Source organism: Amblyomma mixtum, chromosome 5, assembly GCF_055824585.1.
Source record: "Amblyomma mixtum isolate Tamu chromosome 5, ASM5582458v1, whole genome shotgun sequence".
Classification (NCBI taxonomy): Eukaryota; Metazoa; Arthropoda; class Arachnida; order Ixodida; family Ixodidae; genus Amblyomma; species Amblyomma mixtum.
In genome coordinates this window covers 162,033,417-162,054,089 of record NC_143016.1, presented here as the reverse complement: position 1 = coordinate 162,054,089, position 20,673 = coordinate 162,033,417, and the positions used below count along the sequence as shown (strand labels likewise).

Sequence of the window (20,673 nt, the reverse complement as noted above, 5' to 3'; positions counted from 1 at the left end):
GTATCGGTGCTAAAGGCGCGGTGAATAAAATTACTTTGTATCTTGTCTCATCAGTTTTGCGGCCAGGGCTGGCAGGGCTTTCAGAGCAAACGAGTGGAGAGGAGATCGTCATTGATAGAAAAGTATTGCAGCGGGGAAATTTTTAACCAAGGAGAAGCTTCGCTTCATTGAATATTAACATGTTAGCATTCTTGTTCAAATATTTTGAATCTTGGATTACTGTAAGGAACCCTTCTCGAAATATTCAAGGTAATGATCTATTCTTCTTACGCATAGCAATTTTTTTATTATTTTACAATTGCTCGTATGCAGCAGTTAGGACTGGCTTAGAAAACAAATTGGGATCGTTTTTGACGATGGCAAAACTATTAATAGAAAAAATTGCAAGCCAGTCGACAGGAGATCTGCGGATATATTGATTGCTATAAGGAAATCTACAATATATGAAAAAATTCAGGTCACAAAGTCGTTCCCGTTGAAAAAATGCTTTTGTCTAAAATTGCTGCGTATTTTCGACAACAATACATCACAAGCTTTGTTGTTAGATTGCTGTTCACGGTACTGCGGCTTGCCACCCTTTCCTCTGATCAAGTTCAAGCTCCCGTTAATGTCCTCTCTCGCTACGAATACCAGTGAAACGATTTGCAAGCTGCTCCGTGAAAGCGCGCTTACCTTGATCCTGGTACCGGGCACCGGAAACCCGACGTTGTCATAGGCGTACTCTCCTGGGGGCGGCACAGCAATGAAGCCAGTCTCGGTGGTTCCGTAGGCGTTGCGGAACACCAGTGGTCGCAGCGCGGCAACGATCTCCCGGGCGGCGGTCGGGGACACGGGAGCCCCAAAGAGCACAACGCTCCTTAGCGACGGGGGTGGACCGCAGCCGCGCTTCAGGACGTGTCGCGCGATGGCCAGCGCGCGATACTGCGGACTTGCAAACCACGTCACCTGCGCCGCCCCATTCAACATTGAGGTCATTCAAGCTGAACAAAAGCACGCAGAAAGGCGCCAAGCACGCAAAATTCACAAGACTAGATACTACTACACTAATGTAGGCTTTTAACACAATTTGATTGTTGGTTTGAACGAACACTGAGATGGACTCGGTGGCTGTGCTACAACACAGTTGTCTAATCCACTCAGCTTCGTCATGCAGGTGTTCTCGCCTTCCATCATCTGCGTCATTTTCTCTGACATCTTCAGCGCCCCCTGGTCGACAGCGATGCAGCGTGCTCCCTATTGCGGCGCAGTTTGCGGCGGGCGCAGCTTTGCCCTCTTAAGGAGCCACTAACACCCCCTTTCCCGCACTGACCGGTCGAAACAACTGGATGCTCAGTCACGATCGGAAGGTCCCATCGCCAGCCACTATATTCACCGTGACAACTATTAATGCGCAGTGACCGTCCCCGCCACTCTGTGGGTTCGGTGGTTGTGCTACAATACAGTTGCCTAATCCACTCGCCTCATCATACAGTTTGGAGGCCGTTACAGACTTTTTATGCGAAGCATATTATTTTATTTTGTAAAAGCAGGGTGCTTATAAAGGCAATCACAGCAAACTACAGCCCTTCGCCGTGGTTATGCGCCGTGCACACCACGTGGTACAGTGACGTCACACCACGTGACATACGACGTGACACATGACGTCACGACAGAGGAAGACGGAGGTACACTACAGCCCTTCGTCGTGGTTATGCGCCGTGCACACCACGTGGTTCAGTGACGTCAAACCACGTGACATACGACGTGACACATGACGTCACGATAGAGGAAGACGGAGGTACACTACAGCCCTTCGCCGTGGTTATGCGCCGTGCACACCACGTGGTACAGTGACGTCACACCACGTGACACACCACGTGACACATGACGTCACGACAGAGGAAGACGGAGGTACACTACAGCCCTTCGCCGTGTTATGCGCTGTGCACACCACGTGGTACAGTGACGTCACACCCCGTGACATACCACGTGACACATGACGTCACGACAGAGGAAGATGAGTGTCCACCGGGCAGGCGGACGCGGCTTCCGTGGCAATCCAGGCGCCCACCCAACCGCGTCTCGGGCTTCGCATCTGACCAGGGTTAACCAAGTTAAGCCTCAGCCATTTTTTGATAGAAAACCAGTTACTTTTTATGGTACAGTTCCCGAACCCTCAGTGTTACCATGTTATCAATGTGGAGTGCTTCTTGTGAACACGTCCTTTGCGGTCCTTGTTATTGCTGTGTGGTGACATTGAGAGCAACGCTGGTCCCGTTAACCTAGACGTCATTCTTGATTAGCTAAAAAGAATTCCTTCTGGCCTGACAAAATTAGTAAATGAATTGCTGGAGCTTAAAGGCCAACTGCTCTCAACGAAAAAGAAAATCAAGGATTTGACCACACATATCAGCACGTTAGAAACCCACTGCGTAAGTCTGAAAGTCTGTCTACATTGCGCACTGTCCTAGAGGCGATCCAAATCAGCACAACCGAGACGACTCCTCTGGTTAGTGTGCTAGAGGCTCGTCTGGGCGATGCCGAAAATCGATTCCAGCGAAGCAACCTAGTTTTATATGTTTTGACCGATACTAACCAATATAAAATCTATCGGAAATCCAAAGATCGAAATCATTTCGAAACATCCCGCACACACACTCACACACGCATCAAACCGTTCAAGTACAGTGAGCAATATCATAAATTGAATTATTCTAGTTAAATTACCTAACCACTAATTAGCACAGTCATAATTAACTATGTACGCATCAGTACATGTCCTTAAGACACTGCAGAAAGTCAAAGACCCCCACGCATTCACCAGGTCCACATATACCCACTTATCCCTTCGAATGTTTGTGGCCTATGTAAAAGAATTCTATGCCCAGACCGATTTGGAACCGGAGTGACACTCACTCTTAGAGCTGTGCTGTTCGTTGTCTTTTTTTCCCGTTTTTTTTTGGTGCTTAGTTGTGTCATATTATGATGTATTAGCTATGTATGTACGTGCTCGGCATTGACTTTTTTCTCGTGCTTCGTTGCTTAGGTTTCTTGATTTGCCACTGTTTTCTTAATGTTTGTAAATAGCTGAGGTGCTTAAAACGTTGTCTCATTGTAACAGAAAGGAAGTTGAAAAAAAAATTTCGTGGCCTATTGCTAGCGTGCCATTCTTGCAATCCAAGCGTTGTGGGTTAGAATCCGACCTATTTTTCCCAATGTACTTTTCACCGCAATTACTTTGCACATATAAACGTCCCTAACAGGTTTTCAACCAACCCGAGCATGCTAGCACCGATTTATGTCTTTCACGGTGCCGGTTCCGCGCGTTGAAGGATACGGGAAGCAAAGGTGTGATCCAACGGATGTGCTTGAATTAGCCGCGTGAGGTCATCTCGTTGAGGAGTCGCAAATCAGTCCCTAAAGCTTAATATTTCGGCCACACCACCGGTCAAAGCCAATAGCGGCTTAACTGCGAAATGGATCCCTTAACTATAAGGCGTTAAGATCGCTGTCGATCCTAACAAAATGTTACAGTAAAGCTCGGTATGTACTACAACCAGCGAAATGATTAGTGCGCCATGTAAGGAGCAGAAATGCAGTTGCCTTCAATTTTCATTTAAACAAAAGTGATGAAGAATTAGTAGAATACGCGAGTTAATGTACCCGCACTGATAAAATGTAGTCATACACTGAAGGCAGCACAAAAAGTATAAATCTACCCTGGCAGCCTGTTTATATACTGCTAGGTCTCCCTAAATTCAGGGAATTGTGAAGAAAGTATTTTCTTCTTGCCTCTACGGGGTAACAATTTGGGGGACTATTACACTCGCAATGCACCAGGTTACGCTCACCTGTGGCTGCTCCACAAAGCTCCCGTTGGTAATTTCCGTGTCTTTCTCAGGAAGCATCTTTATCTAAGTGGTTGAACGAGAGCTTTCTTCAGTAGGTATCATCCAGTGCAGGCATGTACATGCGCACATACTTTTGAAAAGGAAACGCTATCTCCTTTATTTTCAACTGAAAATAGGCATCTACGGGGCGGATTAAACTACTTGATGTATAGTTTCCTTTTAGGAGCCGTGGACGATATCTCGGTGTCCACTGTGCATGCGGACTGTATGCCAAGGTGGCAATTATTCACCGGATATAATGGTATATAAAGTGGTATAATGTGCTAAACTTGTATAATAGATTTCTTTTTAATCCTTCGTTTTAGGGAGCAAGATTGAGTTGACACATTGAATGCCGCGCACATCGAAAGGGCTCGAGGTTAAGTGGCTACATCGAAGTCCACGAACATAAGAAATTCTAGCATTTTTCAAATTTCCGAATCAGAAATATGGTTCGAGATACCGAACATGAAAAGGACGGCATCTAACGCTCCTTAAGTTGACGTTGGCTCTTTGTACTTCCGTTAAATGGCTTCCCTGCATTTGGTGGCAACACTGAAGCAATGCCAATGTATTCTACGCCATAAAAGTTTAGCCATTGTACTGTTTTGCTTTTTAAATCTCCACAACGAGCAGATAAAAAATAGGAAAATGAGGGGCTCGTTATGGCATACATACCAATCAGGCCAAAGTTACCGAGGCATGGACAGCATAGAGAATACGTTTCGCTTGTGGTGCTGATCATTTAATCACCTTATGCTTGAAAACTAAAGCAACAGAAAATGGAAGAAAAACAACCACATGCCCTAAGTGTGACCCGAACCCATGACCTCTGCATATTGTTAACGGCGCTCTTCAGATTTAGCTATGGTGGCGGCTGTTCAATCTTCTACAGGTAGCCGTGGTGAACACTTTCAAGGTAAAGTTACACGCCACATAAATATTTCCGACAATACAAGGTTCAAGAGTCTCACAAAATTCGGCTCACGTTCGTAAACGCGGCGCGGAGCGGAGCGAAGGACAAAAAGTCCTTCGCGCGCGCCGTCGATGATTCTAGAACGTTGCAGAAATGAACCTCGTTTACCGAGGGAGAGTGCGTAACCTTTAGTGTGGTGAGTGATGCCCTCTAAACTTCAATCGCTCGCGGCTGTGCTGAGCATTCTGGGTACGAAACAAGAGGCTCGAATTCTCTGGAAGCTACTTTCCACGCCTGACCAATGGCGATATGCGCCCTGCGAGGAAGTGAGAGAACAGCTGTACGGCTGATACTGATGTGCGCGCCGCTTTGGCGCAGGACGTTGGACGCTGTCTGTCAGCCAGAGCCGTAGGTCAAAGTTCGAAAGAAACGTGCTCGCCAAAACGTGCTGCTTTGTCTCTCTCCTGTGTTAGTATAGCTTGTGTGCAATACCTTTCGTGTATTACAGCCTCTTTATTGCGTTTCTTTGTACGTGTTGCATTGTTTAGCAACCACTTTGAATGTGTTCTCTGCGGTTACGGCACTCGGCTGCTGACCCGAAAGGCGCGGGTTCGATCCCGGCCGCGGCGTCTGAATTTCAATGGAGGCGAAATTCTAGAGGCCCGTGTGCTGTGCGATGTCAGTGCACGTTAAAGAACCCCAGGTGTTCGAAATTTCCGGAGCCCTTCACTACGGCGTCCCTCATGGACTGAGTTGCTTTGGGACGTTAAACCCCATGAGCCAAACCAAACTGAATCTGTTATTACCATTGATTAGGAATTCCATTGTATCGTCTCTTTTCTGTATAAAGCTGGTTTTGTTTGTGAACCTTTGACTCCCACCTAATCTCTGGGTTGCCACAGGCAAAAGCTGGGCACCAAACGGCCACCAGACCTCGTCACTTGGTATCTGGTTTCCGACTGAGATTCCCACGCTTAGTCAAGGGTATCTACTGTGACACTGCGACCACTTCCGCCGCACGCCCCAAGGGTGTCTGGGAGTGCACGCGACAAGTAGCCACAGGTGACAAACAGCCGCCGTCAAAGCTCAGTTGGTAGAGCACGTACGCGACCTAAGGAGGTCGAGGGCGTGGATCCTAATCGCGGCATGTGGAGGTTTTTTTCGCCTGAATAATCAATTTGTTTTTACGCATAAAATTATTAAACTACTATATTTCGCATCCATCAACACTGCAAGCAACAAAATTTCCCCTACGCTTTCTTTGATATCGGTGACTGCTGGCTTCCTTTATCTCTATCTTTATATGGCATCCATCTTTAACTCTATCTTTATATGGCATCCTGGTGCATGCTGGGCTCGGTAAGAAACCACCGACAGTAACTTCATGCTCTCGACCTAGATGCAAGACAAGCAAACATTTGCAAACGGACACTACGGTTAAGCGATTTCAGTTTGATATAAAGACCCGTTTTGACTGCACATCGTCGAATATTATCTACATGCTCCAGTGCTCCTTCTGCCAGAAACAATATATCGGAGAAACCGGGCAAACAATGAGTGCCAGATTAAACGGGCACCGGGCTGACACAACACGGAATGAACAGAAGGCAGTGTCGACCCATTTTTATCAACTCCATCACAAATTCGACGAACTCAAATTGTTCATTCTTCAGTCAGGCTTCGAATCGACTAGGGACAGAAAATACAGAGAAGCATTCCTAATCCACAAATTTAAAACACTGCAACCAACAGGGATTAACATGTCCAGAGGAAACCTGGAATCTCTCAGGTACATTCCAGGGTTAGCATAATTTTAAATTAACAAATGTCTTGCACGTGGTCAGACCATTTCCTAGAACCTCGCATAAGTATATTATGGCTCTTTGCACCCGTCCCACGTCATATCTTCCACCACATTTCCGGCCTTCTCACCCTCTCCCTTTGTTCACCTTTTTTTTTCCTAATCCCCTACTATCAGTTCTCGGAAACCATGACATTCCTGTTACCCCCTCCTCCCCCACCTTTTGGCTTTCTCTGAACTCGAGCCATTCCCCCCACCCCCCCCTGCCTTGTCATTCCTTGGAAATGCCCCCCTTTCTTTCTCCTTCCAGTGCCAGCCTATTTTGTTTGCCTTGTTCTCATTTCCCGGTACCACGCTGACTAATCCTCTTATCTGAGTTTTACAGGTACACCCAGCGCCTCCCCCCCCCCCCCCCCCCCCCGTCGCAGCCCCTTGAAAGCCTTTGTTCATTACACACCCCCGGGATATAAGTTTTTCCACTATAGCAGCTTAACGAATCAAGATTCACCTCCCTCCCCTTCCTGACACGCATCCCCTCTCACACCACTTTCCTTCCCCCACCCGGGGCCTTCCTCCTCGGAGCGAAGGCTCTATTTAATCCCTGCCAATGATGAACGCTTTGCCCAGACGAAGACAAGTCCCCTTGTCGAAACGTTGGCTCAAGCAACCTGAGGTTTTCCCCTCCCTTGTTCATTTTGTGACCGCCAAGGACCATCTACCACACCCTCTCTCTATCATTTATATGCACCGGTTAGTTGAAAGCTATATGTAGCAGTTATTTCTTATATCTCGACATAAAGCAACTAGAGCACGGCGGCAATGTGCTGACTGATATTCCAATATTATTCCCGCTCCCTTACTCTTCACCTTCCGCAAGCAATGCCTTGTCCCAGTCAGGTTTCGTATTCGTTAGAGATTCGAGGCAAATTTACGATACGCGTAACGTATCCGTGGCTAGCAAAGTTTCGGAAATATTGCAGGCTAATGTCTTGTTTTTGTTCGCTGCGTTTCGTTCTTTGGAGATGAAGCCCTCCTCCCTTCCACACATACTGGCGGAAAGGAGCGGGGTGGTGTCGACAATGCAAGTGTCTTGGCACCACTCTGTGTGCAGCGTGAAAAATTTGAGCTTTCTGGTGTTTTAGTGCGTTCTAACTAATTTATTCCTGTTCCTTCACATATTGTCCTTCGGCTTCCAGAAAAGTGCATTTATATTAAGGTTAACCAAATGATAATGTCAAAACGATTAGAAGGACGTTAGTATGGGTAAGACAAAGGCAAATTTCGGAGTTCCTAAGCACGCTGGATGCCGGAGTACCACAGATGGCAGGAAAAAGCAGCACTTCTCTCAATCATGCATAAAGAAGAAAATCTGCGGTTCACCTTGTGTCTCCACATGGCATCCACAATGCCGCTTGTTCCCTGTTGTCCCATCATCACGAATGCGGCACCGCTATAGAGTCCTTTCAAGTGGTACATCAATACAGCGAAGGTGATGCTTGGGCCAATGATGCAGATTTCTTCAGACGTCACCGGTTCACAAGCCCTATATAAACAGGAATCAGTAAATCATGTCAATGAACGAACAGAAAAACTTCTTCTGTTATTTGTAATGGTTCTCTCTTGTAAGCTAAACAAAGGGTGAAATGATAGATGCACTTTAGATAATAACTCACAGAATTTGGCTGGAACTTGTGGAGAGTAATGATATAGTGCGTACATCACATCCAGGCTCTTAGCATTGATGATGATTAGCATCAGTAATAATTTCATGAGCAGCAACAAACACGCCTACACCCTTATTCTACACCCTTCTAGACCCTGATTCTGCAATGCTTGCAAGACAGCTGAGGTCTCCTCTGAGTCAAGTTCTTTCCAGTAGTCAACGAAGGCTATATGTAGGGGTCGGTTATATTCTGCACATTTCTTTGTCACCTGAATGATAGCATGAATATGGTCTATTGTCGAGTATGTTTTACGAAAGCCTGCCTGACCATTTATTTATTTTTATTTATTTATAAATACTGTCAACCCTCAGTTGAGGGTTCAGTGATGTCTAAGGTTTTCCTAAGTATATCAGCGATTATTTAGTAAATACCTTTCAGACAGCGGGCAGTAACCTGATCGCTCTGTAATTTTTCATGTGCTTGATGTCTCCTTTGCTATGAATTTCTTATGAATTAGGAATTTCGTATCTATAAGGTCTTTCTAATCATATCCAAAAAATGTTCAGAAGTGACATTGAAAAATGTATTGCGACCGCTGTAGCAAATAACTGGTGCAAGTCTAAAAATGCGTTTTCCCAGGTGTTTTTTACCTGACTGTCCTGCTTGCAGTAGCAGCAGCACCGATTTTCAAGCGGTTTGCTGAGCTGTGTTCTCTGATAAATGTTTTTGCCATGATGTTTCTAATTTGTGAATTACTTTCTCATTTTTGGAATTCGTTATAGATTTGACATGACGATTATGAGTGCATTCAGCAAGCGTGGACAAAAATTCCAGGGTAGGAAATTATCAGGCTACTAAAATATTTAGAGAATATCAATGAAACGCACATTTGTTTAGGTAAAACCTAGAAACCCAGAAAAATGAGTTTGAGGTTCGCTATACTCCAATTCCATTATGTACAGTATAGGCTACCGAGCGTTCATACCGTGTAGAAAACATCGAAAGCGAAGCTATCATTTGCAATATATAGATATTTTTTTTAAATTAGCCCTCCTACGGCTCGGGGTGACCGCCGATTCAGGGTTTTCGCCCGAAACCACACGCAATGGATCATGCAGCGCTCGTTACGTCAGCAGCGGAGAGCTAGCATTGGTTCGCCGTGCCAACTGTTTCTGACGTCATGCAGCCACCATGGCCGTGGCCGGTAGCTCCGGCCCTGGGGCCACCCCCGCGTGCGTCAGCAGCCGGCGGAGGGCCCGAGTGGGTGGGGATGGCGGAGAAGCGCAACATTTCATTGTGAAAAAGTGAAGAAAGGCGAGAGAGAAAGGAGCGAAAACACGGAAATTAAAATCTTAACTACAGATAACTGAGCTTCCACAGAACGCATTAAGAAATGCTTGCTGGAGGATATTTAGTTGACAGCCATGATTATAGTATTGATTAGCATCACTGCAAGAGCAATGATCATCCCAATCTTTCGAAGAGATGGCACGCACGCGAGCTAAGTCATCAGAAGTTTGAGCATCAGTAGCCCTATGTAAAATCCGATCGACCAACCAGGAAATCAATCAGCCGCTCACTGAAGTAATGAACATATTGTTGGCAAGTGCACTGCCCGCGTCGAGATCCACGGTGAGACGTGCCCCGCCACTTTCGTGATATTGGAGAATTGCTCTAAAGATGTTATTCTGGGCATGGACTTTCTCCGTGAATATGGCGCCGTAATCGACATAGGGCAGAACAGGTTGACCCTCCGCGCACGTTCTTCATCGCCAGTACCGCCCCGGGCCACAGGCTTTGCGATGAAAGTTGATGCCGACCATGCCCACTTGCCGCCGTTGTCGACAGTTTTCCTGCCGGTCCGAGCCGATACAACAGCATGTGGAGAAGGCGTTCTGGAAGGCAGTGTCCAGATATTACTTACGCGCGGCATTGGTGTTGCGCGAGGGGTCGCAAATGTTCAACGAGGGCGAGCCAAGATCTTCGTGACCAACTTCAGGAACGAGCCGCAGCACCTGACGAAAGGGTCAGTAATAGCCCAAATGGAAGAGCTTAGCGACGTTCGTGAAGCAGTTGCGCTGCCTAAGGAGGCGGCCCCGCCCGGGTCACGAGGCCCTACAACGTTTCCCCTGGATATCGATCCCAAACTTGAGCCTTCCCAAACACGCGAACTGCTCTCCCTTTTGCATCGGTACAACGACTGTTTCGCGACGACATCCAGAGTTCGACAGACGCCAGTCGCCAAGCATCGAATTATTGTCGACAGCGCAACGCAACCGATTCGCCAACCGCCGTACCACGTTTCCTTGAAGGAAAGGGAAACCATCCAGGAGCAAGTGCGCGAAATGATACGCGACGACGTCATCCAGCCATCCAACAGTCCGTGGTCCGCACCTGTAGTGCTGGTCAAGAAAAAAGACGGGACCCTTCGATTTTGCGTTTACTACCGGCGACTCAATAAGGTGACCAAGAAGGACGTGTATCCACTCCCACGCATCGACGACACCCTCGACCGTCTTCGTCATGCCCGCTATTTTTCGTCCATCGACTTGAAGAGTGGATACTGGCAAATTGAAGTGGATGAGAGCGACCGCGAGAAGACCGCATTTATAACCCCGGATGGCCTCTACGAGTTTAAAGCGATGCCGTTTGGCCTGTGTACAGCGCCCGCGACATTTAAACGAGGCATGGATACTGTGCTAGCCGGTCTGAAGTGGCAGACATGTCTCGTGTATCTGGATGACGTTGTCATCTTCTCAAGCACTTTCAGAGACCATCTGGTGCGTCTTGAAGCAGTTCTTCAAGCTCTTCTGAACGCCGGACGTACGCTCAAGCCTTCGAAGTGCCGCTTCGCATACAGTGAACTGAAGTTCCTTGGTCATATCGTCAGCCAAGTGGGTGTGAAGCCAGATCCCGAGAAAACGGCTGCCGTTGCATCCTTCCCTCCACCGTCGGACAAGAATACCGTCAGAAGCTTTCTCGGTCTTTGCGCATACTTCAGGCGTTTCGTTCGAAACTTTGCCCAGATCGCGGCGCCACTTTACCGCCTTACGAAGGATAGCGTTGGCTTTGAGTGGAACGAGGAGCAACAATCAGCATTCCGCCAATTAAAACACGCCCTTGCAACATCCCCCATACTAGGCCATTTTGATCAAGACGCCGACACTGAACTCCACACGGACGCCAGCAACAAAGGACTAGGAGCAGTGCTTGTGCAATTCCAGGATGGCCCTGAGAGGGTTATTGCGTATGCCAGCCGAGCTCTTTCGCAGGCGGAGGGCAATTACTCGACAACTGAAAAAGAGTGCCTCGCTGTCATCTGGGCCATCACCAAATTCCGGCCCTATCTGTACAGTCGCCCTTTTCGTGTCGTCCCCGACCACCATTCGCTGTGCTGGCTCGCCAATATTAAGGATCCCGCAGGCCGCCTTGCTCGGTGGGGCCTTCGGCTACAGGAGTACGACGTCACCATCACCTACAAGTCCGGCCGCAAACATCATGATACTGACTGCTTGTCTCGAGCCCCTGTGGAGCCGGCACCGGGAGGCGAAAATGACGAAGAGGACGGCTTTCTTGGGGCATTGGACACGGCAGATATGGCTGCTCGGCAACGCAGTGATCCTCAGATTGGTCAGCTGATGGTGCACTTGGAAGGCCACGAAGCTGCGGTGCCTCGCGTTTTCCAGCGCATGCTGCCGACGTTCAAGATAATGCACGGCGTATTGTACAAGCAGAACTTCGACAGCAGCCCGAGGTCGTGGCTCCTTGTTGTGCCGGAGGACCTGCTCTCCGAGGTCGCCCAAGCTTGCCACGACGATCCTACAGCTGGTCACCTTGGCTACAGCCGGACGCTTTCACGTATTCGAGAACGGTACTACTGGCCGACACTTCCTAAATACGTGCGTCACTACGTAAGAACTTGTCGAGAGTGTCAAAGGCGCAAAACACCACCCATACGACCAGCTGGTCTTCTCCAACCACTCGAACCACCGCATGTTCCGTTCCACACCATCGGAATGGATTTTCTTGGTCCATTTCCGACGTCGCAGTCGGGCAACAGGTACATTATTATAGCGACGGACTACCTAACGCGATACGCGGAGTCCCGAGCACTTCCGTCTGCGACAGCTGTTGAGGCAGCCAAATTTTTTATTGAGTGCATTGTGCTCCGTCACGGTGCCCCTGCCGTTTTGATCACTGACCGGGGTGCCGCGTTTCTGGCCAAGCTCACACAGGAGATCCTCCGTCTCAGCTGCACCAGCCACCGCCGAACTACTGCGTACCATCCGCAAACGGATGGGCTGACGGAGCGGCTGAACAAGACCATGGCCGACATGATCGCCATGTACGTGGATGTCGCCCATCGCAGTTGGGACTCGGTACTGCCCTACGTTACATTCGCTTATAATACCGCTGTCCAGGAGACGACCGGTATGACCCCTTTCCAGCTGGTCCACGGCAGACAGGTCACCACGATGCTTGACGCTATGCTACCGCACGAGCCGCCTGTCGACGTAGACGATGGTGCCCGAATAGTATGCGAGCGCGCGGAAGAAGCTCGGCAACTCGCTAGACTCCGTATCGAACACCAACAGCATGCCGACGCTCGTCGGTACGATCTCCGTCGACGCGACGTACATTTTTACCCTGGAGACAAGGTCTGGGTGTGGACGCCAGTACGCCGTCGAGGTCTCTCCGACAAACTCATAAAGCGGTACTTTGGCCCGTATACAGTTCTTCGCCGCATCGGCGAACTTAACAACGAGGTGCTGCCCGAAGGAACACGACCGTCATCACGTCGTTCACCCCGCCCTGAAATTGTGCACGTAGTGCGGCTTAAGCCGTATTACGCGCGATGATCGTCTGCCCCGAACTGATATCGAACTGCCCCGTGACAATATGACCTACACCTGATGCTCCTCGTAAGATCGTCAGTTTCATATGAACCTGTGCTTGTAGCAGGACAGGAACCGAATATATCTGTCCGCGGTTGCCCGGTAAAACTGTAATTTATATTCGTTCGTGCACGCTAGTGGGGAATATCAAGGAGTTTTATGTGACATTGAAAATCGAATGATGTACTATGCTGCGCTGAAACCGAGCCATTATTAGGTGGAACGTTTCCACGTTACAACTCCGTAAGATATCACATGGCTGACTTGTGTTAAACGCAGTTTTTTTTTCAGCATTATTTCTCGTGTTTAGTGAAAGTTTACGCTCTCTTCAGTGCAGCGTTTAATGAAAGCAACGGACTTTTCGCGTCTCCGAAGAGCGACGAAGACACTGAGCATCTCCCTCAGGAGATACGTGCTCTGAATATGAAAATAATGAAGTGTGTCCAAATACATTGCACACAAGATCTTAATCAGAATGTTGAGAAGAGGAAAACAGACTTCCTTACACACCAAGCCTTAAACACGAATGCCTCTCCCCTAGCCTCCCTAATGATACCCGCTCCGCTCTTCCCATATTCTCGTCTCTTATAAGAAGTACACGTGCCCTAATTCCCCGTACAATTATCCTCATTCTAATTATTTAACGAGTTTGGAGGAGGCATCTCTTAGAAGGATAAGGGCTGGCGATAAGGGGTAAAGTATCCCATTACCCCATGCGTGACGGGCCGATGGGGCTCTCATGAAAATGCAGTGCTCAGCGCATGTCTCAAACGTTTCACGCCGGCCGCTGAGACAACGATTACTGAAGCTGGACTTATGGCTAATAGGGAGGAACACTCTTCCTTGTCGATAACGGACAACACTAAGAGCATGAGTCTGTTGAGGCCTCTGGCAAAGAACAGCCCCCGCGACCTGCTTTACCTACTCGACAGCCTCTTCTTATGCCACATGGCAAGTTCTCGAACTAGATAGAAGAAATGTTTAAAACTCTGAGGGGAATGACATTTAGGTTGTATTTTAAGCAGTCGCAATCGTTCTTGCTGATAATGGTTTCCAGCATCGGCCTACAAAAAAAAGATCGTTCGCATTCACTGGAAAAATCTCGGTAAAAATCATCTACAGCCTTTCTAAAGAAATTGTTTCAGCGCATTAGACTCAGGCCTTGCGTTTCGTCGAGAAAACTCGGTGCCAGAAATTCAGTATTCTGTCCCTCTAGTAGAGCAGAAGGTCCCCCCCCCCCCCCACAAAAAAAAAACATACGAAAGAAGTGGTTTGAAATCCTTGAGGCTCAAGCATGTTCGCACACACCAGTATATAGTGCGTGTGGGCATTTGCGAGTGTATATATATATATATATATATATATATATATATATATATATACATATATATATACATGGTCTGTTCTGAAAGTAGTAGGACTGGTTTTTTCCTGGGCGAACGGGCGGACGAGAGGTGGTCTGCGCGTGCAGGATCGTTGAAGGGAGATATTGGGAGTGCTGTGGAAAATCGGCAGTCGGCTCTCGGCCGTTAAAAAGAGGAGGTCGCTTGTACTGTGAACCCCTGTCGAAACGTCTCGCCACGCAGCATCGTCGAGCGTTTACTGCATCAGCGATACGCGATCAAATTTTGAGTAAATCTTGGCAAAACGGGCAAAGAGACTCAAAACATGATTAAGGAGGCCTACGGTGACGCTTCCATGGGTATATCAGGTGTTTTTTGAGTGGTACAAGCTTTTCCGAGGAGGTAAGGAAAGAGTGGAGGAAGACGACCACTCCAGACGCCCTTCGACCAGCAAGACCAACGAAAATGTGTAGCGAAAGAAACATTTACTTAAGAGTGATCGTAAAATGAGTATCAGAATGATTGCTGATGACTTGAGCATTCCTCAAACCCAAGTTTTTGATATCGTGAGAGAAAACTTATCCATGAGGAAAGCGTGCGCGAAGTTGGTGCCGGGAGTGTTGTCAGAGGAGGAAAAGGCGAACCGGAAGGATCTTCATCATGTAAATGAGGACCCCGGTTTTTTGCCCAGCACAAGGCGGCAGCGCTGCCTCAGCCCCCTTACAGTCTCGACATGGCCCCGCCAGACTTTTTTCTATTCCCGAGAATAAAATCGACGCTCAAGGGGAAACATCACGGACCGGTAGAGGTGGTTGAACAGGCCGTGACGAGGGAGCTAAACATCATTCCGGTCCAGGCGTTGCTGGAGGCGTACGAATACTGTAAAACTCATTAGCAGCAGTGAGTAGGTGCGGAAGGGTGCTACCTTGAAAAATTGTAATCGTTTGTACTATTCTCTTGAATAAATTTTGTTTAAAAAAATGAGTCCTACTACTTTCAGAACAGACCATGTGTATATATATATATATATATATATATATATATATATATATATATATATATATATATATATATATATATATATATATATATATATATATATATATATATATATATATATATATATATATATATATATATATATACTGGTCACCTGCGTGTGTGCATTTGCGGCAACACATACACACGCACGCACACACAAATATATATATATATATATGACAGAAGCCAACAGCCACAGAAACCAAGGGGCACAGGGGATTTTTTTTTTTATAAGTTATTTATTTTGTGGTGTTGATCAATTTAGAAAATTACGGAATATGTTATCGTTTAAAGATAACTGATTAGAAAAGCAGAAGAAAAAACAACCACCTGCCGCCGGTGGGATCCGAACCCACGACCTCCGAATTACGCGTCCGGTGCTCTACCTCTGAGCTACGGCGACGGCTGTCAGTTCTTCTGCTTTCGGGGGTATTTATGTTTACAAGTAACCTAACCTTGAGAGTGTTCATCAGCGCCACCCACTTTCACAAGCGGCGGACGTAGAACGTCCTGAGTTACCGCAGACTTTATATATATATATATATATATATATATATATATATATATATATATATATATATATATATATATATATATATATTTGTGTGTGCGTGCGTGTGTATGTGTTGCCGCAAATGCACACACGCAGGTGACCAGCCTATACGACAGGAATTGTTTGTCAGCCGTCCTCACTCGGTAGCAACGACGTAGTAGATGAGATATCTTCGCTGAAGCTCAATATTCTTGGGTAAGCCGGAAGTTCCGCTGCTGTAGGCGATCATCATTACGTCGTCTTGGCTGCTGTGGTCGTCGTCGAATGCCGCCTCGTTCGCCTCCCACTGAAGGGGAGACACGCACGTGAAGCCGGGCGTGTCGTCCACCGACAGCTTGCCCTGGATGAGACGGGAAGAGGAAAAAGATGAACATAATATTGTACCTAACAAAAAACACTTATCCGCTATTCGAAGATGACGTTCGAAAGGCAAGCGCTGATTCAAGCTAAATGCACCAATTGTCTCTGCCAGGCAAGAAACACATTCGTCTTACCATGAACCCAGCTTGGGTAAGCAAAGTGAATAGGAATGAACCGCTACAAGACACGGTGATTGCGGATTTCGGAACACGCGCACCCTGCTGTGCATTTTTCAGTGGCCGCTGTACTGCGTCGCGTTTTTTCTCGGCCTGGTGTCGTCCATTTCGCGCCCCTCAAGCTTTGAGTACGCTTAGGTGGAAATGACAATGCGACGATTACTGCTTTCATTTTCAATTTATGCTGAATAATTTCCGATAACTTAACGTGTGTTGCACTGATGTCTGTGTAGTTATTTTTAATGCATGAAAAGGTCGACTGATGCTGCACAATGTAGCATTCGGCTTGCATTGACCTTGATTACCCGAGGGGTGGCTCTGGTGTTGTGCCTCTAAAGTTTTGTCCGTAACCGAAACAAGACGTGGAAAAAACTCATCGTGTTGAAATATATTTGAATGCATTCGGCTGATAACGTTAAAAATGACAACAGTTATGAGACGGACTGAATCTGAAAAAAAAAAAAACATAACGGCAAAGAGCAGAATACGCTTAAAAATACTGACAGTTCGCTACGTGCACAGCTGCAAACAAAAGTAAAGTGTCAACTGCCTTGTCGAATTTCAGAAAACCTTTGCTATAACAGCTTTTTATTGTGGACATCCGCTTACGACCACTGCATAACTTGCTGTTTGAGCCAGTCACAACATTTCCTGCTTTAACGGTCCCTCAACGTTCAGCCTTATTATGCATCCAGAGGTCGGTTAACTGTCATGTCCTTGAGCATTTTTTACACTATTTTAACCTACCACTTCACCGTTTGAACTCGACAGTTTCATCACGCGGTTTTTCATGTGCTCCTTTATGCTCTGTTGCTGTTTCAATATCCCTGGTTGGAAACCCAGTTATGGGTTATTTATATTCCAATGGCACTAATATTCAGTAGAACAAGCAGTAATCACCTTTAGTTTTATCTGCGGTAGCAGTGGAATGAAAATGTCCGAGGTGCCCGAGTCGATGAGGAGGTGAGTGACATCCATATTTCTGATGCTGGCCAGGTGTTCCGCTGCAATCAGCGAAGACGGTAGAGGCGAGTGAAGTGTTTAACTGTTTAACTACAAGTCATGGTTCATGTAACACCACAATCCTCACCGCGAAAATTTTGAGTGCCGGTACAGTTGACCAAGCTGAGCCTTAGTAAGTGGTCCTCACTATCTCAATTTACTTGTGTTGTGACTAAGTTGGAAATAGACGCATAGAGAGCACTAGTCGTGGAAGCATCCGTGCATATGCTGCTTCACTTTACGCTTTATCATCTGTTCAGTCCATGGTACATTACCTTAACTCTCGGCTTCGGCTCTCGGATCGTCTCAAAGATTTTTAAATAGCGGCTTTGGCTCAGAACCACATCAGAATGTAATCTAAATCCTAGAACAAAACCTGAAGTGATGGTAAACTAGGTAAACTATTTGCGCACTGTTTGCTCTTGATCCAAAAACTAAAATAAGATAAACAGTTAAGTTATAGCAAAGCCAATCCAACTGAGGTTTTGAGCATTAAAAACTGGAGGGGGCACTTCAATGTACGCGATGATGCGGTTTATATGTAATGTCCATATATGCGGAATTGGCAATTCTCGAATTTAGATTCACAGATCCTGGGCGTGCTCATACCTCTCCTGACGCAGTGGTGAAGCAGTTAGGTGATGTGCCAGCTCCCTGCGATCGCAGGTACTACCACTGGTGGGCCTTGTGCGATCCAGGTTACTCTTCACGTGCAACCTCTCGCGGCCAATCAATAATTTATCTGCCACCTGCCACGGTGACCAAGTTTGCTCACAGTCCGGTGGACAGGTTCTGATGGCGCGACAAGATCACGTGCCTCGAATGCAGTCACTCCAGCGACGCTTCTCTAAAAAGCGCACTGCAGGCGTCGCTATACTTAAGGAATACAGCGCGAAAAGATAAGGAAAAACGAAGAAGTGGACAGGACTGGCGCTGTCCTGTCCACTTCTTCGTTTGTCCTTGTCTTTTCGCGCTGCATTCTTTAACCATGATCACTGACCAACAAGCCCAAACAGCCACTTTAGTCGCTATAGTGTTCGCTCAACTGTTCTATGCGCCTGTCTTAGGCACGGTGCAAACTGTAGCACCAGGTGCACGGAAAAGTACAGCGGGAAATATGAGCAGCTACATCTGGATTCAGAGTTTGGGAAAAGTTGTCTCCAGTAGAGCACCAGGTGGGCTAACATATCGCTTTCCATTCGTTACCATCGCGAAATGGCGCCAAGGCCGTTACACGATAGCGTAACGGCTCCCGTTCAGCGGAAAACCCGGCGTCGTCATCGGCTTCAGTGAAAAATGTAACTTGAGCTTGCAACGTCATCGCAACCTGCCCAATGGATTTTAAAGCAAACTACCTACGTGGCAGGTGGCTAAGGAAAACCAATCTGCATCTCAAAAGCCCGACCGACAAAAGTGTTTTGAAACAGCCACCTGCCAGAGCTCTGGCGCGTCGCTTAACCACTGCACTGCTGTGCCAAGAGTAGAATGAAGACTCCTAGCGGTCTCTGAATGTAAAGATTAGATCTTCCGGTTGCGCATATATGAACTTTAACCCTTTGAGGTTACCGCGTCATACCTTTAAGGCGGAGCTTAAGCCTCCCCTCCAGTGTTTTGCAGCTGCGTCACGGTGCAGTCGGCAAGCATGGTGCATCGCCGTTTTCGCCCGATGTTGAGTTTCTCGGCAGCGAGCGCAGCGCATAGCAAAGGGCGACTGGTCGGATTCCCAGTTGAAAGGGACACCACTCCGCACTATTTCAGAGGCAACGCATTTCGTGCAGTGCTGCTAATGCCATTCGAGTCACGCCACTTAAACGCCCCAGAAACTGTATGAATATCTGTACTCGTCCCTGTGCATTCGTCGCATGGAGCGCAGAGCAGCTCCCAGTTTTGCAGAATATGCAAAGCTGTCACCTCTATTTAATTCTCCAGCGAGGATCAGTGTGGCTCCCGAGAACATGACGCCGCACAGGGCGGAGAGGCCGTCTACGGTGGAGCCGCTGATGTGGGCGTAGACGCGGTCTCCTCTGCCCAACCCCAGACCCTGCAGGCCTGCTGCGATGCACCGGAAACGCCGCAGTAGCTCGCCGTGAGACACCGCTTTCTCCTGGCACAGCTGAAGGCAAATAAAATCACATCTCAGCGCTTCTCTGCTTTAGGCGTCTTGGAATGCACTAATATAGATTCCGTCTGGCTACCGAACTATGCTATTGTATCATTCACAGCGCGACGCCATGTCCATTGGCTTCAATTCGATTTTATTTTTCACCGTGTTCTAACGAAATAGTCCGTGGGAGAACTGCTGACAAAGCCTGCCTCCGGTTAGAGTGACAGGAATTGTTTCGAGTGACTACTACCTCCTGGCTTAGTGTACCACTGTACTCCGTTGGCATGTCTGCCTGTCACGCTGAAGTTCAACTTCGGTACAGTTTCACCACACTTCGTTTCACAAGAAAAAAAAAATGATCAGGAACTAATGCAAGCGCCCCTTGCTGGAATGCTCGCCCCATTTGCTATAGGTGCAGCTCTATCGACCACTCCAAGCTCTGTGGTCGCTGCCTCATTACTAGCTCGACTTTTGCATGCACCTGGCTCTACCTGTTCCACTATGCTTACGTCCCATGCGCTCAGAAATCCAGCCAGCAAAATGGAACCGTTGGTATTGGTAGCTGCCCACAGGAGTTACAAAGTTGCTTTCAGGTTGGCAAGTTTAGTCTGGTTCATATCACGAACGAAGCATTAAATGGTCCCCCAAAATGTGACCTCCAAGAAATTGCGTCGACCCAAAGTCGGTACTTCTCAGTCTGGTAGTCTTTCGCACGACAGAATGTGACCTCCAGTTACGGAGAAGTGGAAAGTGTTCGACCATGAGGTCATGAAAATTGGTGTAAGAAATTGTGTTTGAGGATTTCTTCATGGATATTTGCCTTTTTTCCGCTATTTTCGTCCACTCTGACCGGACGAGCTCATGCGCGCTTATGTGCAAAAAAAAAAAGAAAGAAAATCGAAACTACAAACGACCTGATGTGCCACTATCGGTAGGCACCGCAGAATAT

General features: G+C 47.4%; 1 protein-coding gene across 1 annotated transcript in view; it reads right to left on the bottom strand.

Annotated features, from left to right (window-relative positions):
- LOC149344340 (uncharacterized) overlaps window positions 1-20,673 on the bottom strand; it is a 64,673-nt gene that overhangs the window by 20,214 nt on the left and 23,786 nt on the right. Inside the window, exons 3-7 of the mRNA XM_089542604.1 lie at window positions 19,532-19,733; window positions 17,519-17,622; window positions 16,223-16,422; window positions 7,967-8,129; window positions 673-945 (exon numbers count right to left, since the gene is read on the bottom strand). Of these exons, the coding sequence (XP_089398730.1) occupies window positions 673-945; window positions 7,967-8,129; window positions 16,223-16,422; window positions 17,519-17,622; window positions 19,532-19,733 (942 nt within the window). The remainder of the gene's footprint in view (window positions 1-672; window positions 946-7,966; window positions 8,130-16,222; window positions 16,423-17,518; window positions 17,623-19,531; window positions 19,734-20,673) is intronic.